This window comes from Nematostella vectensis, chromosome 14 (assembly GCF_932526225.1).
Source record: "Nematostella vectensis chromosome 14, jaNemVect1.1, whole genome shotgun sequence".
Taxonomy (NCBI): Eukaryota; Metazoa; Cnidaria; class Anthozoa; order Actiniaria; family Edwardsiidae; genus Nematostella; species Nematostella vectensis.
The window spans coordinates 9,652,575-9,680,148 of record NC_064047.1 but is presented as its reverse complement, the minus strand read 5'-3'; the positions used below and the strand labels follow the sequence as shown (position 1 = coordinate 9,680,148).

At 38.7% G+C, this 27,574-nt stretch overlaps 2 protein-coding genes across 3 annotated transcripts; one reads left to right on the top strand and one right to left on the bottom strand.

The window, feature by feature from the left end:
- Nucleotides 1-1,429: 1,429 nt before the first annotated feature.
- On the bottom strand, nt 1,430-15,340 carry LOC5500608 (splicing factor 3A subunit 3). Its single transcript, XM_048721900.1, has 21 exons — nt 15,244-15,340; nt 14,854-14,973; nt 13,913-13,960; nt 13,699-13,751; nt 13,061-13,166; nt 12,384-12,456; nt 12,098-12,189; nt 11,520-11,602; nt 11,103-11,175; nt 10,517-10,582; nt 9,957-10,025; nt 9,549-9,616; nt 8,544-8,645; nt 8,238-8,310; nt 7,867-7,932; nt 6,919-7,017; nt 6,439-6,518; nt 5,137-5,167; nt 4,505-4,595; nt 3,818-3,873; nt 1,430-2,011 (listed from the first exon to the last, which is right to left on the bottom strand). The coding sequence occupies exons 2-21, from the start codon at nt 14,956-14,958 to the stop codon at nt 1,934-1,936; spliced, it is 1,512 nt and encodes a 503-aa protein (XP_048577857.1). The 5' UTR covers nt 14,959-14,973; nt 15,244-15,340; the 3' UTR covers nt 1,430-1,933.
- Nucleotides 15,341-15,420: 80 nt separating this feature from the next.
- Nucleotides 15,421-27,072, top strand: LOC5500610 (MAP7 domain-containing protein 1). Of its 2 annotated transcripts, none has more exons than XM_032369003.2 (5): nt 15,421-15,716; nt 15,820-17,093; nt 22,599-22,685; nt 23,477-24,025; nt 24,670-27,072. In XM_032369003.2, the coding sequence occupies exons 1-5, from the start codon at nt 15,650-15,652 to the stop codon at nt 24,883-24,885; spliced, it is 2,193 nt and encodes a 730-aa protein (XP_032224894.2). In that variant the 5' UTR covers nt 15,421-15,649; the 3' UTR covers nt 24,886-27,072. The 2 variants fall into 2 exon arrangements, with proteins under 2 accessions (XP_032224894.2, XP_032224893.2); XM_032369002.2 differs by having other exon boundaries at nt 15,422-15,716; nt 15,817-17,093.
- The last annotated feature ends 502 nt before the right edge of the window (nt 27,073-27,574 follow it).

Below are 27,574 nucleotides of genomic sequence, written 5' to 3'. Positions count from 1 at the left end.
GTTCTGGTACCACGCTCAGGTTAGGCAAGCTGAGCCGTCGAATTCTCGCTGTTTCCGCTTCCATCCTAGCCTGAGCCTTTCGTTTCTGATCTTCCAGACGTTCGAGTTGATTAGAGAGGAGATGAGAGGCATTGCTGTTGGCTTTGTTTACGTGCGTGTACATCAGTTCTCTCGTCTTCTTGCCTTTATCTCCTTTCATGCGTCGACCAAACTCCATTTGAAATCCCAATCGAGACACTTTAAAACGCTCTCGAGGCATAAACACTCTTGCGAGAGACAAACTCTTGACCTTAAAAGCTTCACAGCATAAGGCGGTATGCTATGTATTTACTGCCGACGTTAGGCAGTTTTCTGGTACCAATGGTATTCCCAATTCCGCCCCGTACTGTCCAGGCGCTAATCTAATTAACTTACGACATTTGGAAATTCAATAGCCGAGACCGGACGTCCTTTGTATAGACATCAGTCGTCAATCAATCGGCTCTTTTGCCGGATTTCGTTTGTAGACTCACATAACAAATTTTATCGAGAAGAGTAAACTATACACGCAAATAGGATAAGACGCTTTGTTTTGGACTGCCCGTGTAGAGAATTTTTGTCCGCTAAAGATGTATAGAGGTTTATAATATTTACTAACTCTTTATGGACCAGTCAATTGACAGCCCGGCCCCCCGACCCCCGGGGCATACCAGGGAAATAACGCGGTCACGCGGGGGATTTAACACCTTTAATCCACCGGGGGGGGGGGGGGGGGGGGGGGGGGATTTAACAGAAGCCCTCAACAGTCCGGGAAAGGGGGCGGTGAATTAACGCTTTACCGTAAGTTGCGTCTGTAGGTAAGCGGAGTTATTCTTAGGCACCGCGGAGGGGGAGGGGCTGGGAGGAGGGGGAGGCCGCACCGCTTAGAAAAAAAAATCATAGATAGAAAGACTAAACAACTCAATCGTCAGCCCCCTACTTTTCAACATGCTCCGCTGTTCCTGTGTACAATTGAAGTATGGCTTTCTATAGTGGGACGTTATCGGAAAACACCAGGGCCATGAACCGGGGGTTTTAACAGCGTCACAGGCTCCGGTAGCCGGGAAAGTAACGGGCATTTAACATCAGATGAATGTTAATTTCCCCGCTATGTCCCGGGGTCGGGGCGCCGTGGTTTCAATTGACTGGTGCATTACGGTTTTACGGTAATCTCCGAAGCCTAAGGGACGAAATCCCAAGCGAGGTGTGCGGGTTTTTTTTCTTTGAATGGTTTGCTAGAATTGGTTTTGTGAATATCCACCCGCAAGATATCAAATTATCGGTGTCTTTTACTGTTAGCGGCGGAACTTCCCGTTTTTTCATTTAATAGCGGATGCTAACACTACAAGTGTCTAAAGTCTAAAATCTGAGAGCGCTCTCCTCCCACAACTGGAAATTGTTTGAGCCATTATGGAAGGTGAGGCCTTTATTAAGTAAAATACAAGATAAACTCACATACAATAATACATGGCATGGAACCTTCAGCATTGTCACAGTCACGCAACACGAGCACTAGAGTGAGAAATAAGATTGTGTGACAAATCACAGTAATACCGCATTCACACCAGCACCAGTTTTAAGGTGGTTTAATTGAACTGGTTTAAATCTCAACTCCCAAGAGTGGAGAGAACCAAGAACAAAACTGAATAGGCTGTGCTGTACATGTTACTAAGCGATCATTAAGCTAGTATAAGAATTCAACACAATGAGAAACTTGGCAAGTTATCAGGCAAAGAAAAACCTTGTTTAACTAAACATGGTTTTGGTGTAAATACAGCTTAAGATATAACCGTCTGTCACGTAAAAAGGAAAAGCGGAATAAAATTTTGAACGCCAGTTTTGATGTCTGCGAGGCGTGTTTGGTGTTTGAAGGATGCGACGTCGTCGATGGTGTTGTGTGACATGTTCCCGTCATTCAGAGCAAGCCCTGTCGACTAAGATCTTCGTACGTTTTCTTGTTGACGACGTTGCCAGCCGAGTCCTCGAACTCTTCCTGTCAAACAATCAAATTGTGACATGAGTGATCGTGTCATATTTGTTGTTGTCGCTCGTTGAACTGACTCTTATAGCATCAGATAAAATATATGAAAGAATACACGGTGGGGGAAATAAGAAAACTACCTGATGACACTTTATTTTAGCGTCTTTTCGGCTTTTGCTGACCTCGCCGCGAAACCATTTTTGTTTGCTTCGCTTACTGAGATAAACACCCATTAGATCGGGCGCTCTTTTTAGAGAATATCAAAGAAGGCGACTTGGGGCAACTCAAAAAAAGCGAGCTTTAATCGCTCAATCGAAACAAATAGAGGATACTCCGGGTACTCCGATATCAAAGGGACAGGGATCCTCGTTTTTATTTTTTATTTTTAATCAACCTACCCCCCCCCCCCCAAAAAAAAAAAAAAAAAAAACTAAAGTGGGTGTGGTTTGGCTATATTTTAACCCAAAATGATACTAAAGTGGGCGTGGTTAGGCATGAATCTACCCCCTAAAAGATACCGTGGGTTGTGTGATTTTTTCGATGGTTAGTGATCTAAAATCACCGATTGACACGTTTTAACGCTCTTTCATGAGCTACAAGTTAGATGAGCGATAGCTATAAAAGCACCCTACAACATACAAAGGTAAAATGAAAAATTTGCGAATTCTCATTTTACCCCTTAAAAGATACCCAAAGGCTCCAAATTTACATCCTAAAAGATACGTCCGATGGATATTGGCTAGTATCCCCCCCCCCCCCCCCCTCCGGAGGGGATTTGTCTCGCGAGTGATCACGAGTAAGCGGCTAAGCGGCTACAGGGAGATGAGCCTTCCTCAAGCGAGGCTACAGGTAGGCGTACATCCCCCCTCAGAATTCAAAGTGCTCGTAGCTCGTATTAGGCTTATCATGCTCGCATTTTAAGGCGTGTTCGCATTCCATAATTTGCAGTGTTCAAATGAGGTGCGACGCGCGCTACCGTGGCCACCTTGATAGTTTGTGAAGTAAGCCAATAAGAATGCGAGAAACGTGCTATCTGATACGACGCGCGCTACCGTGGCCACATTGATAGTTTGTGAATTAAGCCAATAAGAATGCGAGGAACGTGCTATCTGATACGACGCGCGCCACCGTGGCCACATTGATAGTTTGTGAATTGAGCCAATAAGAATGCGAGGAACGTGCTATCTGATACGACGCGCGCTACCGTGGCCACATTGATAGTTTGTGAAGTAAGCCAATAAGAATGCGAGAAACGTGCTATCTGATACGACGCGCGCTACCGTGGCCACATTGATAGTTTGTGAATTAAGCTAATTAGGACGCGAGAAACGTGCCATCTGATTGGCAACAATGTCACAAGTCAACCAGCTTGGTAAAGAAATATTTCAGATCACATCAGCACAACGGAATCTGCCTAGCTTTGAAGGTTTTGTCAATCAATAGTGATTCTCGCATGCTAACTTTCTTTTTCTTCGAACTTTGTTTTTGCTGGGGCCGGTTGCTCGGAAGCAGAAAAGCAGGGATTAATATGGCTAAACTAAAATTTCATTGGATAAAAAGGGGAATAATCCCTAGGTTAGCATTAACCTGTTATCTAGCAACCCGGCCCTGGCCACGAAAGCGTACGTCGCACTTCGTATCATTGCTCAAGCGATTTTCACAACATGTTTTCAACCACGCCAAAAAATAATTCAAATGTGCTTGGGTGTTTAAAATACAAATCGCTTGACTCTATAGCACGAGAAAGCGGGGTGCTTGCAAGTGATTGCCAAAAAATTATTTGGTGGGCTTACTTTTCCTGAGCAATAAAACACCAACCTCTTGTTCCGGTAGCCATCTTTCTCTGGCCTTGCTGGACTTCAGCTTCTGCCATACTGCGAGCAAACACAATCATACCAGTCATCGAATATATCAGTGAGTTAAAATTCGCAAAAAAATGTTTGCTCCCTCCTTATTTTTCGCTCTGTTACACTTTCATCTCCAAACCACGGAAGTAATTGCTACGCAGGGTACTTCCCGCTGTACACATAGAGATTTCAAGGCTCAAGAAACGGACGATCGCTTAAAGCCGCATTGTCAACAGTTTACTTCCGGAGGTGCGACGCAAACCTCAACCATTAAAAGACAAAAGAATCTATTAGATTCCGAGATATTTAACAGGCTATCCGCTGTAAATTCTCGATCACATCCTCGAAGAAACTTCCAATAGACACACTGCTTTCAATATTTTGAAATATTTTTCGCGTTTTTCGTTAAAAATCATCGGAGATTGCTACGTAATCGACCGGAAGTGAACTGGTGACAATGCGGCTTTAATACGGGTGTGCAAGCAATCTCACGCTTTTGGTTTGTTTGTCACCTTCCCACTAGCGACTTGTTTCATCAATTTATCATAGTTGTTTTTTTTTTTTTTTTTTGGGGGGGGGGGGGGGGGGGGTTCCGCGAATCAACCCCGCACATACCGTTATGCCACAATGCAATTCGCGCGTGCATTATAATACTCACGTGCGACGGCGTCCTCGATCAAAGTGACGTTGGCAAAGTGAGCGGTGTTGGGGATTCCCAGACATCGCATACCGTGTGCGTGTCGCCACTCCTGAGAACACAAAACAAAGAAGTCGTTGGTAAAAGACTTATCAGCGAAAGGCTACTTGGAAATGTTTGAAGCCAGAAAAGATTCGCCTACGGAGGGAATTAGAAATTCCAAGGATGGTTGATTCTTCCAGTACTGGAACATTTCAAGTTCCCATTTTTCTTAGCAACACTGTATTTTGGCCAATTCCAAGATAATGAAATTCCGGGAAATAGGAAGATCGGGCCTACTCTCAGTAACAGACTAGAGTTCTGATAAACCCCTTGTATTAGTAGAAATTCAATGATTTTCGTAGAATTGTATTCAAGTAATTACAATAAAATCGAGTTGAGCGCAATTGGTATAACAGGGGCGTTGGCAGGGGGTTGGCCCAGGGCCCGCCAGGCCCCCCCCCCCCCCCTTCCAGCAGCCAAAAATACAGCAAATGTATGAGATATTATCTAAACACAAGAGACAATGCCTAAAAGAGGCCTTCTGGGCCCCCTCCTGTTAAAAACCCTGGCTACGCCGCTGTATAAAGTTGAACATGTTCTACAGTACTTACAGCGAAATGCCGCTGGAATGCCTTGGGACCCCTGTAATATAAATAACCAAATACGTATAATGAATAACAACAGATCAACAGATGTCCCCTATTATCTATTTCCCTGCGTGAGTGGCTGTGAAATGATGCCGAGTGAAATGTGGAAAAATATACTTTGCGACGCTCCTCTGCTAAGATAAAGTGATTATGGGACTTGAGCAAAGACCACGACGACGAGAACGCGTCGTTTTTAGCAAGAAATCCAAGGTAAGCATCAATATAGAACCTTATTTCTGGCTTAGAAATTGGCGTTTAAATTGCAGTAGATAAATGAAACCAAACGGGTAGTGATTGGGAAATTAATGACGCTACGCAGGTACAAATATATTGTGAACGGATTCTTGAAAAAAGAAATAAGACCAATGTTTGTTGGTCTATTTTTGATTGCTCCATCCACTCTCTCGATGTTACTTTACACTACACACATATAAAATTGTTATTCTCACAACTTGCCATACCTCCAAATGGGACGGAAAAACAGGGGAGGCTGTCTTACGCAGTAGATATACATTATACATACACATACATTACACATTTACACTTACACATACATTATGCAATCGTTCATACACATACATTATGCATAAATACATACACATACATTATGCATAGATGCATACACATATACATTATGCATAAACGCATACACATGCACATGCATTCGTACATACATACACGTACATTATGCATTCGTACATACACACGTACAATATGCATTCGTACATACACACGTACATTATGCATTCGTACATACACACGTACATTATGCATTCGTACATACACACGTACAATATGCATTCGTACATACACACGTACATTATGCATTCGTACATACACACGTACAATATGCATTCGTACATACACACGTACATTATGCATTCGTACATACACACGTACATTATGCATTCGTACATACACACGTACATTATGCATTCGTACATACACACGTACATTATGCATTCGTACATACACACGTACATTATGCATTCGTACATACACACGTACATTATGCATTCGTACATACACACGTACATTATGCATTCGTACATACACACGTACATTATGCATTCGTACATACACACGTACATTATGCATTCGTACATACACACGTACATTATGCATTCGTACATACACACGTACATTATGCATTCGTACATACACGTACATTATGCATTCGTACATACACGTACATTGTGCATTCGTACATACACGTACATTATACACAGATATACTCATAGTAAGTTTTTCTCCAGCACCACATACCTGTAAGTAAACTTGCCACAGATCTCACATGTGTAGCTGATATTCAAGCCATGGAGTTTATATAACCAGTAAGGGATGGGCTAAGGGCCAAAGCGAGGGTCAGAAATCATAACAAGCAAGACAATCATACATAAATAGTTCAGCCCACGTCTTTGGTTGATAGATATTAAAAAAAAAATAACTCTTTCTAGTGCTAAAGAGGGGTGCTTATTTGAAGGAGAGCACTAATTCAATATTTTAAGCCTTACGGAAAGGGGGTTAGGGGTAATTCGAAGTGGGGCAATTTTTTGAAATTTGGCACTAAAAAGCATTTGTAGCTAACAAAAAGGAATATAGTCTTAAAAAATGAGGACTGCCTATTAACCCAAGAAAACCACCAGTTATGCAAGCTACACAAGTATTCCGTGTAACTTTATACTAATATATTCTTAAGTAGTATTAGTAAGAGGGCCAGTGTTTCACATTTTGTAAGATGGTTACCTTTCCATCCCAGCCTAACGGAAGATTTTTAGGGTTGTAGAGCACCGTTTCCTCATCATCAGAATCTGAATCATGGCCTACATCCTGTTCTTCCTCTTCCTAGGAAGCAGATATTGAGCCATCATCATAACCATCACCATCACTAACATCATCATAACCATCACCATCACTAACATCATCATTATCACCATCACTAACATCATCATTATCACCATCACTAACATCATCATTATCACCATCACTAACATCATCATTATCACCATCACTAACATCATCATTATCACCATCACTAACATCATCATTATCACCATCACTAACATCATCATTATCACCATCACTAACATCATCATTATCACCATCACTAACATCATCATTATCACCATCACTAACATCATCATTATCACCATCACTAACATCATCATTATCACCATCACTAACATCATCATTATCACCATCACCATCATTATCACCATCACCATCATTATCACCACCACCACCACCACCACCATCACCATCATTATCACCATCACCATCATTATCACCACCACCACCACCACCACCACCACCACCACCACCACCACCACCACCACCACCCCCACCCCCACCCCCACCCCCACCACCACCCCCACCACCACCCCCACCACCACCCCCACCACCACCCCCACCACCACCACCCCCACCACCACCACCCCCACCACCACCACCCCCACCACCACCACCCCCACCACCACCACCCCCACCACCACCACCCCCACCACCACCCCTCATTATCATCGTTACCAATACCATCATCAAGGCCACCATAACCAAAACCACTATCGCCGCCAACACTATCACCACTGCATCATTTATAACCACTATCCTCATCACAACCACTACCATCATAAAATCATGATCATTAATATCAATAATATCTATCTATGTCAAGTCAATCAATAAAACAATCACCTCTAATTCATCTGAAGTTCTAGCTTGTTTCCTCTCTACATTTTCTCTTGTGGCTTGTCTTTGTTCCTGGGAAAAAAATATTTTTTTTTGTATTGTTACCTCACTTTCTTCACTTTTTTTCACTTACAATTGTTGACTTATGGAAACTATAACCAGTTTCTATTCAGCAAACAGTTTAATTCCATCCAACACACCTTGAACATTCATTCAGTCAACTTTAAAAGTGTTGACAAATGAAGGCGTTGACGAAAGTTCTAATTTAGTATGTTATGCAATTCCTTTTCAAAAGCTTGTAAAAAAAAAACATGCAAATACTTTCTAGCATCCGAAATGTCTGATACAAATTTATCAGCCCAAAACATTATACATACCCCTAGTAATTCACTGAGGTGGTAGACTTGAGCTTCATAAGATGCAATATCTTTCTGTCGCTCTGAGCTTTCCCTGCAAGAAAAAAAAAAGGAACATTCATAACCGGCCATAGCTGGGAAGTAAGGAAAGAGGTCATAGCTATCTCCCTGCCAGGCCTTGAAAATTTGATTTGGTAAATATTTCATAGATGGAGTTGACCATGTGAGTATGTAATCATTAGGATTTGACAAGGCCTGTGCCACCATGTGGTTTGGAGGGCAGAGAAAATGCATGCTGGTGAACAGCATTACAGAGTTTATACATACCTTCCTTTGCCTGCTCTTGACTTGGCAAATACTGAGGGGTCAAGTTTTTCCAAGGGGACACCCTTGGTCGAAAACAGTCTCTGGGCCCTCTCCTCAAGGGTTCTAGAACAAGGAAAAGAGGCATTGAAAGAATGTTGATCAACAGCTACTTGGTTTTTGTTTACAATTGAAAATGCAATGGTTTATTTGCCTAAATAAATGAATGGATGAATGGGCGGACGGACGGATGGATGAATGAATGAATCAATAATAATCTAAGATTAAGTCTTCAATTAGCCAAAGACAATTGATGCTTTGTGTGACTTGGTATTTGTTCGGGAGAATAGACATAGAATGGTGGAAGGATTCGCCTTCTTTGAGGAGGCTCTATTTGCTTTGACCATTAATTGTGTGTATTGTTGACATTTGCACATATCTTTTCAGAATTTGGTAGGAACAAAATGAGATCCATGGTTTTATTCAGTTGTAGAACTGCCATTTCATATCACCATTAATTGTTGTTTGCACTGACAGCACTTTGCCATGATTGATAATTCACAAATGACATTTACCATGGCATTTTTTTCCTAGTGGCATACACCTTAATCATTTGAGGATGCCACGATGCCACTTGTGGGCTTGCAGAAGCGTTTTCAAAGGCCTGTGCATGCATTTCACACCTCATCGCAGTAAGAAATGTATTATCATTTTTTTAAATTAGGTTTGTGAGCCCCCACCCAGCTTGAAGGTCCGCTCGGAGCAAACAAAAATATATAACGTTTGGCTGGAGACATACAGTGCACATCAATATGTCTTTAAAATGACTATAAAAATCTTTTTATAATAATTATCTTGATTATTATCGACCCTTTATTAAAAAGTACCCTATTAATAACATAGAGGGATATACCGGAAATTTGGTCCGATTAAATGGAAAAATGAACCACCCTGCTCAACATCCTGGCTGCAGGCCTGCATTACATGTTTCAACTCAATTATTTCTGTGTCTAGTTCTACTGTACTCACCCTCCACACTTGAGCCCTAAGGCCTGCAAAGCTTGCTTGAGCCGGTCAAGACCTAATGATGCCAGCTCCTACAAAACGGACAAACACTTCACTTCAGCAACAGCCAAGCACTTATCATTGTTATTATAATGAAAAATGGAATGGACTATAACCATATACTCTCTGCACATGCAAATGCAGAGGGGAAAATATTAATAAGATCAGCCAAGCTGAAACAGAGTGGGTTTGAAAAATCCACCAACGACACCTTTGGCACATGGCTTACTTACTAAGTGATTAAATTGAAAGGTTCCTAGGTTAAATATAAACCCTTAGCCAACCAGATTTTTTGGGACAGCAAATACATTCTAACTTTTTAAGAAAAACATTATTTTATGAGAATAACTTATATGAAGTTACTGCATGTACCTCAGGCGATGAGAAAGCTGACAGGTCGAGATGCGCTCCTGTGTGAGCAAGGGCGCTGCTTGCATCTTTCTGAAACAACAAGAAGTAAAAAAATAAAGTATAATACCTTTAGAAAACATCCTTATCCATATTGTTTCATGCTTCAGTAATACAAAGAAGCCACTTTCATTGTAGAATGGATTGAATTAAAAAACTATTCAAGGTGACTTCTTCAGCACTGCAAAACAGAGCTGTGTTTATAGTGCATTTTTAAGGCTCAGCATCTCAGCTGCATTTACTTTTTTAGGAATAATCAAATCAAATTGTAAAGGAATTCAACTAACAGAAGTTTATGATGTATTTTACCAAAATCTATGCCCCCTGGCCAAAAAATGTTGTGGTTCAGTATTTTCTCAGTTATCTGTGAAACATGGCATTGTATTGTTGAAAAAAAAAACAATCTAAAGTGATGTAGCTTTTGACGAGATCGTTAAGTCCCTTTTTGTTAGTTATGAGTTTATATAGCATCAATAAGCATGTCTAATTTACATTTTTTTTTTTGTTCTCTTCACACTACTTACTTGCCATCCGGGAAAGTTTCCTTGAGCCCACTGCCCTTCAAACTCTTCCCCCACCTTGGAGAGTTCCTAAAAATTCACAGAGGACATACAACATGACTGTAAGTTAGAATCTATTAATCAATCATTGTCAACAAAACAGCAGGCTTTGAAGGAGAGCAGATCCAGGGGGAGGGTCAAAAGAGGCCGTCCCCCCCTCTCAGTTTGAAATGTTAGAAAAAAAAAACATGTTCACCTCAATAAAAAAAAACCCATCCCTTTGGGAAATTGTTAGTCCGTCATTGCTAAGTCTTCAGGAATTGTGTCAGGAGGATTCACACAGCTAACTGTCACATGGACACTGTTCGAGTGTGAGAAATGAAAATTGTATATTTTGTTGTATTATAAACGACATCAATGTCATTTGACGATTTGACATCAATGTTGATTGACATTTGGATGTGTGGACTAGTCACGTGGGAGAGTTTTAAAATGTGTTTGTGAGAGAAAGTTTAGGGATTTAGAGTCATTCAGAGAAATAATGTTTGGGTTTAGAAATTCGCTCCCAACTGAACAAGATTTCTGTACCACTGATTGTTTTTGTTTTTACCTTGGTAAGATCATAAAGGGGCTGAACACGCTCACAGAATCCATATAGGTAATCAAGAAGGGACTCTAGATATCTAAAACAAAACACAATAATCATTAGTAAAACGTCATCCCACTATCATCAAGGTATCTAGACAATTTCGCAGTGCAAAATGCGATGTCAAATGCACTGTTTTGAGTTGTTTATAAAAAATGCCTTCAAAGATGCCTTCTCAATCTGATCCAAAGCTTATTCAGTTTAATAAGGGATAAGGGAATATAGAATAACCTTGCTACTGACAAAATGAAGTATACATGGAAGGGGGATTTTTAAAGGGATAACTCCAACATTAATAAGTGGGTGCTACTCATAATTATGTTTGCTTCAACTACCACTTTATCAAGGAAAATATTGAAAAAAAATTGTACTCAACAATACCTTTTATAATCCATGTTTTTCTTGTCTTTTGGGATATCAAAAAGTCGATCAAAGGTGTCTAAGTATGTCAAGTAGTCGATTTTCTACAAAATACAAAACAAACGAAAAAGACATTGGAACAATCCTTAAGGGAATACAAGAGTATACAGTTGTAGCTCATATATTAGCTACCACATATCTTCAAGCCGATGCGGTGACTGATATGTGCAGCTAAGCGCTTCAGTGGTTTTTACCCATGCTTACATGCGGGCTTGTTGCTTAGTCGCCAAGCCAGTTCACGACAACCTTTTGTCAAAGGACTGTATAGGAACATGGTAACACTCGTACCAATAGATTTGGCAACTTTTCACAAACAAACACGCGCTGACCTTGGCTATCTGACTGCCCATACTACCTTTATATTTATTATATTGTATCAATTAATCATTATTTATTATATTTGATATTGGAATCATGTAATTTAGCATTTAAGGCTACGAGAGGACTAATAAACGAGTATTATTATTAATTAAACCACCTCACCCCTCCCCATAGACCTTATTTCCTCATGATTCCCACACGTTGTCTTGAGAATTTACCTCAATTCCCTTAAGGTTGAGGTACTTGTCATAGACTTCATGGAGATCCAAGTACTTGCCATAACCCTCTTCATCGGTGAACTCTACCAGCGCTAAATTTGAAAAAGTACACCGTGTAAAACATATAACAACAAAAAAAAAACACAACAACATACATTATTTATGTACAATTTTAAGTGTGACGTATTTGTATTAATTACAGTGTGACGTGACATGGCTGCCATGGCTTTGGTATTAAAAGTACAAATATCGCTTTCAACATTAGTAAGTAGAATATTTTTCTCACGTAAATTATCCTCAATGTTGTTTTCTCTGTTCTCTTTCATTCGAAGAAATTCCATCTGCATGGGCTCAGCTACCTGAAAGCAATCACAAACAATGGATAAGCAATCATAAATAATGCATAAGCAATCATAAACAATGCATGAGCAATCACAAACAATGCATAAGCAATCACAAACAATGCATATAAACAATCACAAACAATGCAGAAGAAAATGTAGGACCAAGTCAATAGTCAACGAGAATGCAACTGGCATTTCAAGCAAAAAAGGGATAGAGAAGGTACTGCATCAAGGAATTGTCTATAAATTCTTTAAAAAAAGAAAATAATGATAAAGTCGGAACAGTTTAGATTGATAAAGCAGGGATTCCTGTCATCAAATGATAAAGCAGCAGCATCAAATGATGATTCTGTTTTGCCTAGGTGTGTCTTGCATACAAACAAAGTTAACTTTATAATATGCAAACAAGGCAAAACAGGGCATGAGATGACTTGTTATCCCTGTAGGCTCTTGACCCTGATAATATACATAGTATACGATAAAATTGTGGAAGAAAATAACATTCTTAGAAGATTATGTATAATTTATCTAAAACTATACTTAATTTAAGAAGTGCAGCTATCTGATATCCTCATGGGTGTAAAACAATTTGAAAGACTTCTTCTTAAGTTAAACTAACCTCATTAGGGTATTTGCGATGGTACTCTTTTAGACTCCGCAGCCTGCTGTAGAACTCAGCAAACTCATTGGGACCTGAGAGGGATGATACCTCTTCCTTCCTCAGACTGGTGAAAAGAGACAGATAATAAACAGATAAGAGACACAGATAATAAACAGGTAAGAAGAGAAGCAGATAATAAACAGATAAGAAGAGATACAGAGGATAATAAACTGATGGGAGAGAAAGAGATAATAAAAAGATGAGATAAAACACAGATAATAAACTGATGTGAGTCAATGAAAACCTCAACTGACAAGAGACAAAAGAATCTATTTGAGTCCGCACTATTTATCAGGCCATCTGCTCTAAATTATCAGTTACATCCTCAAAGAAACTTCCAATAGACCCACTTTAATTTACAATTTTGAAACTTTTTTCACATTTTTCATTAAAAATCATCAGGGATTGTAACGTGATGGACCGAAAGTAAACTGGTAACAATGCGGCTTAAACCATGTCATTAGAATTGTGTAAGATGATTAGAAAACAACTGGCTGAGTGATTGCCTGCTTGACCTGTGACTGATTCTCTGGCTCATCAAACATAATAATTGCCTCCCTAATTGATTTCTGGCTGGTTAATTTGCCAGGACTTACCCATCTTGGTCTTCATACAAGTTTGCCATTGACTCTGCTGCAATGACTGACCTCTTAAAAAAGAAAACAAGATGTATCAAAACCTAAAAACATTACATATTAAAAGAAGCTGATCACAATTGTCATCATAAAAGGAATGAGTTTGGTGAGGGTGAAAAGGAAGTACTTGATTGATCCTCAAAACACCCACAATTTTTAACAAGCATGTACTTACCTCTAGCAAATTACGTGTTCTATGGTCAGCATTGATCTGCTCTTTGCCCTGAAATGATATTTGGAATTAGTTGCAAATGTAAAGAAAACCTTGTGCATGTATATGATGAAAAAAATAATAATAATAAACTACTTATTTTGATTTCCTTGTAAAGAAAACCTTGTGCATGTATATGATGAAAAAAAATAAATAATAAATTACTTATTTTGATTTCCTTGCAATACAGATGTCAGCCACCAAAAATCAGTAGCAGGGGTCAAGACACTGGGGGGGTGGGGAGGGGGGCAACTGGGGGGGGAGAACCTGGCAACCCCCCACTTCCAATTAAATTGAAAGCCAATTAATTTCGGTCCACCCAGCAGTATTTTTAATAAATGGCAATCAGTCTTTTATCAAAGAAAGTCAAACACACCGCCATTTTATGCCAAGTGACTCAAAACATCCATTTCTATTGGCTAAATTCAAGCATGTAACCAAGATACTTTCAATCAAATATCGTCAATAACTAATTAGACTTCATTCGTAGATAATTATTTAGAAGTTTCCTTGCGAATAAAACTTTGTATTTATAACTATTTACAATAACAAAAGAGTCCTGGTTGATCGACACTCTTTAAGTATGAATCAAACTTGCAGGCTTGTTCAAAGCCATCATAACAGGCCATTCTCAAACATACTATAACATTCCTGTTATTATGCCACGTTTTACTTATGACTTTACCGTTGTGCTTGAATTGCTCACTAGTTTATTTGGAAATTATGGCATTACAACAGCCTTCTGATTGACTGACCATGTCGTGTCCTTTGCGGTGCATATATGGGGTTCATTTGGACAGGAAAAGTCAATATGGCCAGAAACGATCACCAGACCACCAGATATCGCTGACAAATCCCCCAAACTTTTATAATACCAACAGTTATCTAAACATTTAAGTACTCACGGTTGCTTTCCTGCTGATTTTGTGTAGTATTTCCTGAGACATTGCGTCTTCTAGCCTTTCCCGTTCTTCATGGAGACGTCTCTGCTGCTCCAAAATTGTCTCCATGTCTCCGCGTAGATTCTTTTCAGCGCATAGAAACAATAAACAATTTCAAACTTGACAAATTTAAGAAAATCTTTCACACGCGCTTCGAACGTAAATTCAAAATGGTAGTCAGACAAATGAGCCTGCGAGCTCCAGCGGCAAAGTGTCCTTGTGACCAAATCGGACACGATTATTGGTTGAATTGTGACATTATATATTGTGCATTTAATAAGGTAAATTTACGTCTGCGAAAAGCTAAGGCATGGAAAGTAATGTAAATGAAAGGCTATAAAAGGTCAAACTTACTGGAGATTCGGAAAACAATTTTAACAGCAAAAATAGTTTTGTTTCTCAGGCAACAAGTGCAAAATGGCGTCTGAGAAAGTTAGATACCGCGATCTTTATGCACAGCAGTCTTGTTTACGGAATCACATGATAGATTTCCTGAGTTTTGATTGGCTGTGAGGAAGTTGAGCAGTATATTACCGCAGAAAAGAAAATTCATTCAAAATTCCTAGCTATTGCCGAGCCGCAGTCAATGCATGTTTTTGGTGTCAGAAAATCACTACAGCAACCCAGAAATGACACGAAAGGTCCCTGGGAATAGCTAGCAATCATATGGCATAAATAATTTACCCAGGGTTTCCAAATGCGAATGAAATTTTGGGTCGAATTTCCTCGATAGGTATACGGCACACCTAAGCAAGTTGCTATGTCGGAGGAAGCAAAAAACACTAAACCGGCAGCAATGTCGATGGATTCTTTCCGTGCTAAGAAAGGTAGATTATGCACAACCTTAACCAGGCCGTATTGTATTAGGTAAAATTTCCTAGTATGATGTAGATAAAGGCGTAATTTTTGGTGTTGTTGTTCTTATAGCAGGGACTTCTTCAACAAGTAGCCCAAAATCAAGTCGACCCGGTCGTTCGTCTCTTGCAAGCTCTACCGATTCGATAACACAAACGTCAAATGCAAGGCCAAGTAGTGCTTCAAAACAGTCGAATTCACGCACCAGGTCTGCATCAGTGGAGAATTTAGATATGTCTCTGCAGCAACGACAGGATAAGGTAAAGCAAATGCGAGAGAAACAGGCGGAGGAGAGAAAACGTAAAAACGAGGAACGGCGGCTTGCATTTGAGGAGAGAAAACGGCAGAAAGAGGCGGAGGAAAAGTTAAAATGGGAAACTTTGAAGGATCAAACTGCTAAACAGCGCCCAGGAACTGGGAGAAAGTTGCCAATTGTCCCTACTTCTAGACCTTCCAGTGCACAATCCAGGCCGACTGGACTGCCTAAGCCATTAAAAGCAAGTGCAAATCTAGGGGCAGGGCAAACTAGTGGGAGAACACCTAGTCCAGTGAAAAGTCCTGGACATTCTAGTTCAAGTTTATCGTCCGAGTCAAGTCCAAAGCATTCACCATCAGCAACGCCATCTACAACAAGGAGTAAAGCATCCTTAGGAAAGGCCACTTCAACTACTAATTTGGATTCAGCTTCACGTAGGTCTAGTTCAGGTAATTTATTAAGACCTACGTCAGCATCAAACTCTAAATCAAGGCCATCCTCATTATATAATCATTCCAGACCATCTACTGCTAAAAGTTGTGACTCTTTGGCTCCTGGGACTAGAACTGTGAAAAAGGCACAATCAACAAGTGCATTGCACAACATCGGACTGGAACGCTCTACTTTGCATTCACCTAAAAAGCATGCTAAAGAAGCACCCAAGCCTAAGGCTGGTATGTTAGATGAGGCCACTGCTAAGCAGGCTTTAGCAGAACGGCGTAAAAAGGCAAGAGAGGAGGCAGAGAGACAGGCTAAGTTAGATAAAGAAAAAGCAGAAGAGGAGAGGAAATGCAAAGAAGAAGAGGAAAAGAGGTTGGCTGAAGAAATGAGAAAGGAAGAAGAAAGGCAAAGAGAACTAGCCGAGTTACTACGGCAACAGGAAGAGGAAAGAATGCAGAAGGCCATGGAAGAGAAGGAAAGACACGATCGTGAGGAAGCGGAAAGGTTAGCTGAGGAACAAAGGATGAAAGAGGAGGAACGCAAGGAGCGTGAAGAACAGGAAAGAATAGCTCGCGAGGAAGCAGAGAAGAAAGCAATTGAGGATGAAGAAAGGCGTAAACAGGAGGAGATCGAGCGCCAAGAGAGGCGAAGGGTAAGATATAATACTCAGACCACCATACCAGATTTTTGTATGAGATCCACACATCCTCTCTCTGCTAAACTTACATTTTCAGTTTAAGTTTTACTTTTTACATATTTATATTTTTTTATGATTTACATATTTGTCCAGCTGACTTTAAGGATTCTATTGTCAGCTCTACAAAATAAGAATAAGTTTTATTTTGCTATAAAAATAGAACCATAAGTATAAATGCTGGTAGAAACAATAACAACAAAGAAGGATAAGAATTGATTTTAATGTATTTTTGTGACAGACTTTTGATTTTGGTAACCAAAATCAGATGAATGCATTATTCCTGAAGTAGTATTTTGAATTTTAGTGTTCTGATACTGTATATGCCTTTCCTTTGGGAAACTCTAGTATTATCTTCAAAATTAAGCAGTCCTAGTTTTACATAAGTTTTCTAAACCTTAAAATGTGTAAATCAACAACAGCCCTGTTAAATTTTAATCCTTTTGAGATGTGACAGCCCCCATGGTACATTTTGATCCAATAACAAACCCAGATCTCTTCACTTTTAAGTATTTGTAAACACTTACAGCATATTTAAATCTCTAAGAAGTAGAAATAGACCATAATCATTCATTGCATTGGCGTGAGAACTCATATAAAGCAAAGATATCTTTTTTTTGTCAGAGAATAAAAAAGATGTAAAGTTAGGCCAAAGTTTTACCAGAGGCTCTTGGCCCAACCAAATGTTGTTGTTTTTATAAACCTCCAACTTTTAGTATTTCAATAGCATAGACATTTTATCAAGAATGTCTCTAGAGAAAGAATATCTGTTATTCCATTATAGATCTAATTTATGTAAGATAGATGCCCTCAACTCCAGTAAAAAGATAAAAATACATGGCAAAATTTATGTTCTGAATATTGTATATAATTCAGCTTATGATGGTATTATGTGTAATCAGGTCTTCAGCTTTTCTTCAATGGTGTTATTTTCATTCAGAAGGGCCTGGTTGATCCAGTTGCCACAAGATTCCTTTTTTAATTCTTATCCTCACTCCTAGTTTTTTTTTTCTCTGGATTTTCCTCTTTTTAGTTAGCTAGTATGACACGGATATCTCTTCTCTGTAGTTCTCTATCTGTCCTTAGTACGTTAGTCAGTTAGTAAGGCACGGGTATCTCTTCTCTGTAGTTCTCTATCTGTCTTTAGTACGTTAGTCAGTTAGTAAGGCACGGGTATCTCTTCTCTGTAGTTCTCTATCTGTCTTTAGTACGTTTAGTCGGTTAGAAAGGCACGGGTATCTCTTCATTAAAAAAGAAACGGTCTGAGATTCTACATATCTTGCCCAGAGTAGAGTGTCTCTGGAGTTTTTGGCTTTCTTAGTATTTTGATTATTATTGCACCAATAAAGTTCAGTTTACTACCCTACTTAGTCTTAAGACTTTCCATGTTTTATCTCTTGAAAAAAGAGTAATCAAACTAGTCAGCATAAGTAAGAAAAAAATGAAGAAAATAGTCATATGGCTACTAGATGTGCAAATCTATGCCATCTACTAGAAATCTGAATCCGTGGCCTTTTAATAAAACACCTTTTCAGCTGCAAGGAGAGTGATTGGCTCCCTAATCTGTTTATTTTAATGTTTTTGTCTAATGTTTGTAATAACAGATTTTTTAGGTCTTTGCTGTGTTTTTTTTTTCTTTTTTGCAATATATCAGTGGTAAAAGCATGATATCGCTATACTTTCATGTATGTATCCCCTTCAAGATAATTCTTTTTGTTTGTCATCTGCTTATTCTATTGAAACTTTTAGACAATTATGTGACCCATTTCCTGATATTTCTATTGCACAGCCTTCTTGTTTTTACAGTCAAATTCACTTTGTTCACTCAGTAGACAACATGCTGTGATTGATATTTTGCCCTGTGGCTTTCTCAGCAGTTACCCCATGAACGATACTTGCAAAAACCCTGCATGAAGCTTAAAAGAATGTTATAAAACATAATATTAGCACCTCAGCATCTCCTGCTGTTTTTGTTATGTGTCCCGATGCTATAGGTTCTTTGTTTTATCGATTTTTAGTAAATTCAGTAGTTAAGTATCAAAAAGGGAAACTGTTTTATTTCACTGCTCACTATACATTTCCTGATGTTTTGACTTTAGCTAATTTAGTCTTTGGATGTTTCAATTATAATTTATTTACCTTAAGCCTAGGCTCAAATATCTTACTTGATGTTGACTGTATAGTATTCAACTATAAACACATATTATCTCCACAGAGTTAAGGAGCAGTTAACCCTGAGTTAAACCTATCTTAACTACAAAGTAGTGGGCTGGTCATTAATTGGCCATCACTCGCTTCAGATTAACATAACTGTGATCACATGTAGGGCAAGATGACCTTGAGATTCAAGCAATGTCTAGACAGAATTGTGTTTTGCTAGAATGAGTATTTTGATTTTTAAACCTGTGCTTACTTCTAAATTTACCCTGCTGTATAGTGAATGCAATGATAGACTATTTTTTTATAGATTGGTTTCTGATTTATAAGCTATTTTTATATGAATGTTAAATTATTTTGGATTTTTTGTGACTAGAAATTCCTTTGCGTTTAGATAATGATAATTGCTTGTCTCTGAGGATGAATTAAATTTCTTGAATTCCGGTTATATATACATTACAACTTTATTTGTTTATAACTAGAAACTCATGACATAATAATAAAACTTTTACTGAGTTTAAGTTAGGTTATACCAAACATAATGTAACTAATTGGTCATTGGCATCAATAAAGGACTTGTGCTAAGGGATTATGTGACTGTTTGGGTGGCAAACTAGCCTGCGCTCAGGCAAAATAACAGCAAAAGAAAAGCAACTTATTCAGCACTTTTTTCAGAAAGTGTTTAGTTTCATTTAAAGATTTTATTTCTTCGTCGTTCTCTGGTGTGACGGGTAAAGTAATTTCTGAATTTTTTTTTGTTTGATCATCTTGTTTTGAATTAGCCACCCAAAAAGGTCACGTGATCTCTAAGCATCCCCTATTGCTAATGATTGATATCAATAGAGTAACTGGGCTAAGAGATCACATGACCTTTCTGGGTGGCAAATTCAAGCCAAAATAATCAAACAAAAATATTAGAAATCACTATGCCCGTCACACCAGAGAATGACGAAAAAAATCTTTAAATTGAACTAAACCCTTTCTGAAAAAAAATTCTGGCTTTTTTTTAAAGCTCTGAACAATTTGCTTTTTGTTGCTGTTATTTTGCCGCTAAAAGCCGAAGCCCGCGCTAGTTTGCCACCCAAACAGCGATCTCTTAGTGCAAGTCCCCTTTTTACTAAGATTATCAATTTTCAAAAAGAAATGATGAAATTGGTAATCAAAATTTGGGTGAGTCTAATTGAAAAATTGTTAACAGTTGATAGAAACTGAATAACAATTGATAATAAAAATTCTTATTGATAGAAATTGTTAAGTAATCTTATTGATGACAATTGATAATCAAGTCAATTTAATTGATATAAATCAACAAGTAATTTAGAGCTGGAATTTGTGTAAAGATAAAATACTGGCAAAGAGTTAACAACTTGCTGTTTAAAATACTTTGGAGCTTTATACATATCAATTCAAATAATAACAATTGATAAAGGAAACAATTTCATTGAGTATCATTTGTTACCAATGATTGATATCAATCATCAATTTTATCAATTGCCTTTTGATTATCAATTTTTATCCATTAGTTACATTTGGGTGTTATAGGTTGAATTTAAAATTTAAAAGGCAACATTGATTTAGTTCTTATTTTTTTTTGTTGATGACATGTATCAATGAGTAAAACACTTTCACAAGTTTTAGGTATTATTTTTGCAGGGATCTCCTTATAATCTATATAACTGTAGATTGCACAGTGTCCAACTTACTGACTTTACAAAACTTGCATCATTTTTCAAAATACAACTTTCCCTGTATCTTTTGATACTTTAAAAATATAACTGAGCTGTTTTAGTTATAGGATGGATTGGAATTCATTGTGATTCAAGCGGATTTAATTCACTTACTGAGATGAACATCTCATTTGCATAGGGTTTCAAAACCACGCATCATGCAAGTCGGATCTATGGGCTTTAATTTAGTCTCTGTTCAAATTCTCATTGGTTGTTTAGCAAAGCTGAAGCTTAATGCATTTCATTTGCTTTTGGTAAAAAAATTAAAAAACTTTGTTTTTAGATTTTTTTTTTCTTCAACATTTGCTTTCCAATATTAGATGTTTAAAAATTATTAAGATGTGGCTGACAAAAGCTTTTCTAATCTATAAGAACTTTGTAGATTTTAAGGTTACCGTAGACCCATGTGGTATTTACCCCGGCAAAATTGCTCGTGCCCGTGTCGGATTAAAGCAAATGCCAAGAAACTATATATCAATTTAAAGCTTTAATGATTGCACTTTCCTCCTAAAATAATCATTTTTTATACACACTTTATTTTGAGTGCTTTTGTCTGGTCCGAAGTGCGAAATCGACCACTTTTAAATGCGAATTATTTATACACACCAAAAGCTTGTAAACTTCCGGGATCTGCTTTATATCATTTGTCATCTACTGAACTGACAAACCCTGTCTACATTTGACGTCACACAGCCTCGTTGATTAATAATCAAGGCTCAAAATTAGGCGTGGAATAATTTTGCTTCTTTGGCTAAACATGCTAACTATATCTGTAGCGAAAAAAGCTATTGATTATCCGCAGCACAGTGTGACAGAACAATATCTATACTAGACGCTTGCCATGTTGCGCAGGAATTGGGCGGTTAGAAGTGTACCTTTTATTCACATATTTAGAGTAAGTTGGGGTGAAATTTGATTGCGAGATACCGGGGATTGTAGTTGTGTAAACATTAGGGGCAGCATGACAGTAATGACAGACGAAGAGCAAATAGAGCCGCGTTTGCCACCAATCACATTGCACGCTCTACATGCAGCAGGAAAACCCTGCGCTCAAATGTCATAGCGCTAGTCGTGCTAGTATGCTAATTAGATGGAAAAGCCGTAAAACTAAGTCCCCCTGATGTTGATTGTGGGACTTTGAGCTAAGTAACAAGAATTTTATGGGATTGTTGATGCGTTCAAGAATAACGCAACACTCGCTCGAATTCGTTTTTTCTTGAATATGTGGCGGAGTATTTAAGATTTTGGTGTTTTTTCTTGCTAACATCTAGAGTGTGCCTGTCATAGGATGGCATAATAAAAAATTCACCCGAAATAAAGCCATTTGGGTCTATGGTATCGTTAACTATTTGTGGCTCAGTGTATTCTTGTTTTTATCAGGGGCTGATCCAGGAGGGGGCCAATAAAAATTTTAGGAAATTGGGTGGAGGGTATCCTTCGTAAGCAAAATCTCTCGCCCTCTGCTCAGTCCACCCCCTAGATCTACCCATGTTTATAAACTAAACATAACCAATATTCAGTCAAAGTAGAGGGAGAATACTGTTAAATCTGATCACTCCTCTCTGACTTCTTCATACAGCGTGTCGAACAGATCATGAGCCGTACGAGGCATGGTCGGACAGGATCTCCTGGTAGTGAGGCAGAGCCCTTGACTAGTCCAACACAGGTGGGTTGCTGTATTCCATCAAACAACAGGGGGCGGATCCAGGAGTTCCAAAAAGGGGGGCCAGATGGGGTTACCTGAAAGGGGGGCCAGATGCATTTATCTATCATATATCTTGAGGATTGAATTTTCTTATTTTTAAACCAAATATCTGAAAAATATGGTAGGGGGCTGTCGCCCTAGATCCGCTTCAGAACAATGTGCATGCGCTGCAAGGTTACTTCCTCAGAATAAATGCTGCACTTGATGGCTATCACCTTCAAATAGACACTGTATCTGCGATGCAAGTTCTGTTTGAAAAAAAAACATAGTAAAGAAACAAGGAGCTATACCGTTTGCATTACAAAAGCCTCAGCATGTGCTTTGAGTTTATAAGCTGGTGTGAGTCCTCTTGTGCATTTATTAGCTCACCAACAGGAGGGGGGCCAAAAGGCCCTTTCAAGGGCCTTTTCAAGGCCCTTTCATTTTCTCCTGTATTTTAGATAATGCCTCATATGTATTGTATTTTTGGCTACTAGAAGGGGAAGCCCTGGCTATGCTCCCGCCATTTCTCAAAAACACCTTAGTTTTCATAGTATGAATTCCCATACTACTCTGACAGATTTATGCATGGCATTGTTCCCTTCCATTGTTTACCTTCTTCTCTAAGATGCTCTGTACAGTGGCCTCAATTGTTTTAGACAATACCATTCATAATTTTTTTTTAGAGTATTGGAAAGGCCTTTCTCTAGTAGGATGGGTTTTCTGTGGAAACATACTTATCTTGTGTATGATATATGTTTTTATCTCTATAGGAATTAAATGACATGGATGTAGAAAGCACCAAACGTAAAGTGAGTGAGATTCTACAGAAAGTCCGGTCAAGCAGTCCCCATCAAGAATTGTCGAAACCAGAGTCTGCAACTCCCACTTCATCCGTAGATGGCGACTCTAACCACGAAGACGATGAAGAAGTGGCCCCCTCCCCTGGCCTTATGCGGCCTATTGATAGTGCTGAGAACATCTTAAAGACAATAGGAGTTCAAAGCGAGAGCACAAAGCCAAAAGCTGAAACAGACACTTGTTCTGATGACACTGTTGTCAAAGTTAGAGTGAAAATTTCAGAGACTAAGACCCAAGTCCACGTGAATGGAAAAGAAGTGCAACAGAATCTTAGTGAAAAGAATGGACATGGTATAGAGATGGACAAAGAGAACGATAAAGTAGATGTTCAGTCTATTGAAGTGGATAGTGAGCATGTAGTGGACGCCCCATCGATAGTGGTTGATAGTGTGGATGGAAACAATTCTTATTCGGACAGCACTTCTGTTATTGGTGTCGAACAGAGGGAGATCACAGATGTGGTAAGTGGGTTTAGAATGTACCTGTTTTATTAAAGTGCAGGGACAGATCTGGGGTGGGGCTAACGGGCCTATTAGATATTTTGCTTAAAAATGACAAGAAATATAAGTAATCCACAGACGAACAATGAATCCCCACCCCCTTTCATGAAACCTTTACTCCCCTCCCCACACCTTTTTCTGGAACTCCTCCTGAAGTATTACACTTGACTACAACCTGAACCCTTGGTAACTCTTGAACAAATCCTGTTTGTTTTCATACACAGATGCAAATGCAGTAGAACCCTGCTAACTCAAACTCTGAAGGGAAGCAAAAATCAGTTCGAGTTAGCAGGGAATTCGAGTTAGCAGAGTAAAAATGATTCAAAATTAAATTAGGTTCAAGGGAACCTTGTTTTCATGACAGCTGCAAATACACTAGAACCCCGCTAACTCAAACTCTGAAGGGATGCAAAAATCAGTTCAAATTAGTGGGGAATTCCACTGTACATACAAATGAACACAAAACAATTGACTTGCTACATTTGCATGAATTTGCATTTTGAGTCATGAAAAGAACAGCGTTTTTACAAAGCCCACAACATATAAATATGTGCTAGTTTTGCCCCACCCACAACACACTTTCTAAGTTCCATTTTGTTTCCAAGAGGCTGCATAACCAAGGTGACTGCACTCGGTGTGACAGCAGTGACGAGGAGTGCCAGCAATGGAGAAAGACTGAATCTCTGATGGGTAATAAGGAAAAAGAGACTAGTGAGCGCCTGGAGAATGCTGGAATAGTTGCTGAGGGTGTAGATGACGAGGAAGAGGAACAATTGTGGAGGGTAGTTGAGGGTGGCTTTAGGCTCTCAGATGTTGCATAAGGCAAGTTCTACCTAGGATTTGATTTACCTTTGAAGCAATGAACATTGCTCCTGCAATTTCGAGTATGCTGTGAACACTCGTAGACAAACCCCAGCCTGTTTATTGCTTTTTGGCTTTCTTTCAAATGAAATTGCATTTTAAGCTCTTTGCTGGGCTAATAGATTAATGCTTGAAGTAAGATGGTGTGACTGGAAACAATCTTAGAGTTGCCTTAAATAACAAAAATGAAGTTTTGTAAAGGAATCCCGGCAGCCTGTGTTCACTGAATGCTCAAAATCATTGTAGTTCTTGCTGATATTTTTAGTTTACACAGTGGGTACAACTTCAAAACAACACAGTACAACATCAGCCTTTGTCAGTAAAAATCTGTTTGTGGCATTTTGAACAAGATAAAGAATAAAAAAGGGAGCTTGTTGGTTCAAAAAGGATTTTAAAGCCGCATCTTCACCAGTTTACTTCCGGTTGAGTATGTAACAATCTCCGATGATCAAAATAAAGGCAGTGGCAGTGTGTCTATTGGGAGTTTCTTCAAGGATGTGACTGGTGTCTGTTTAATAGCGCGGATTCTAATATTCTTTTGTATTTTGTCAGTTGAGGTTTCGGGCCTCTGGAAGTAAACTGGTGAAAATGCGGCTGTAAGGGTCAAGTTTAAACAGGGAAGAAACCATTTTGAAATAATGCATAGATGACAGTGCTTAAGTGCCATTTCAAAACCAAAAGGCTGGCTTAACCGCGCGGTACTGGAACTAGTCTTGCGTTTTTCAGCACTGGCTGCATAGATATGACCTTTGGTCAGTCAGACAAGTACACTTTTTCGTCTCAGGTCAGATCAGGTGGTCACATTTCTGGATACAAATGTGTAGGTGCTCCTTTAAAAAGCCAAAATCTGAAATATTGTCTTTTCAAAATTGCTGGTACAAATACTGTCAGCTTTTCTGATCACACTATTAAACTAAAACTGTCAAACCTCAGTGAAATTGTCATCTTTTTTTCAATGGAACTTTGAAACTTAAGAAAAATTTGTATTTAAACTAGGTACATAACATAACAACTCGATATTTAATTGATCAGATTTTCTGACCACCCATATTTGTTGAAATTGCTTCTAGGGATTAAAACTATTAAATGGAGGTTTCCTCATGCAGCTGGTTTAGTTTTGTTCCATTGTTGACTAATAGGTTATGTAGGTATACATGTTTAAATTGTGAGAATATAGTCTTGAAAAAAGATTTTACTCTAGGGGAGACCTGTAGAAGGCCTTAAAACTGGAGGGGAGCAGAAACATTAAGAAAAAAAGAATAGGGAGTACATGTCCCCAGTGTCTCTGTGCTACAGAGAGTGTAATGAGCTAAAAATAACACAAACCAAATTAAATTTGCCAGTTTTTTTCTGATAGTTTCATTATGCTATTGCAGTGTAAGGAACCTATGGACTTGTTTTAATATATTTGCATGCTTTTGTGGGTTCAACCAGACATACAAGTATCTGAATTAATTATTATTAAATTAAGTTTGTTCTACACGTTCTAAATTGGCAATGAAAGAGAATGACAAATTATACCAGCACCAGGCGTATATTGGGCAGATTATAAGCACAAACTTTTAGGTTGTCGAAAGACAATGAAACCAGTCTTTGATGAAATGCAACTGAGAAACGTATTCTCACATTCCCCTACTCAATTCATTGGCTTGTTTTTGTCCTCTATATTGCCGTTCTAATAAAACTTGTATAGTTGATTGGTAGAGGGCATCAAAAGTATGCAAATAAATACTTTCTGTAGTTTTAGTACTCCTGATGTAAAATTGGAACAAATCAGGTACAGAAAGACAACAGAAACATGTCTCACTTGCGGTACAAAAGTGTGACATTTAGGGCACTCTTTGAGCTCACAGTACAGAGCAGGCCTGGTGAATTCCTTCACCCTCTGGTGGAAACTAGTACCTTAGCATACCTATCTGTGGTATCTGTTGATGACAATGGTGTGTAGATTTCAGGGGCCGGTTGCACAAAGCTTGGATAAACCTTATCCACCGGTTAAATCCTTCTCCAGCGGATAAAACGTATCCGAGTGGCGTGATTCGGTTGCACAACGCCCGAATTAAAGTTATTCAGCGATTAAAGTTATCCGGATGATAGAGTTCGGATAAAATCTTATCCACCAAATAAATGTGAAGGAAAAACAAAAAGGCATCTTGCGTTCTAATTTATTGTTAGAATTTAAATTAATTTCAGATACAGTGCAAGTTGAAACATGCAAACGACGAATTTTACAGTTGGTAAATTTACAATGAACTACGGACTTACATGCAGCTCTGGCAGGACTGGAATCAAACTATATTGTCCGTTCTGTCTAGAAATGTGACTCCTAAAGATAGGAAGAAGCTAAACAATATCCCCTTTGATCATAGAATGTCAGTACAGCGAGTTTGAAGCCCGCAACGAATTTAATTTTTTTAACGGAAGGATGCTAGAAGTCAGAATGAGACTACAAACATATCCGGAATTGAACATTATGTCGATGAAGTAAGAAAAGGTTGTGATAAGAGTATTCCGTGAGAGAAAAGACCCTTGAGATAAACTTGAGAAACACTGCGTGCTAGGAAGCCTTACCCAAGAGAAATTGTTTACACTTTATTGATAGATACCCCCCTCCCCCCAACACTAAAAATCCTGGCTATGCACCTGTTT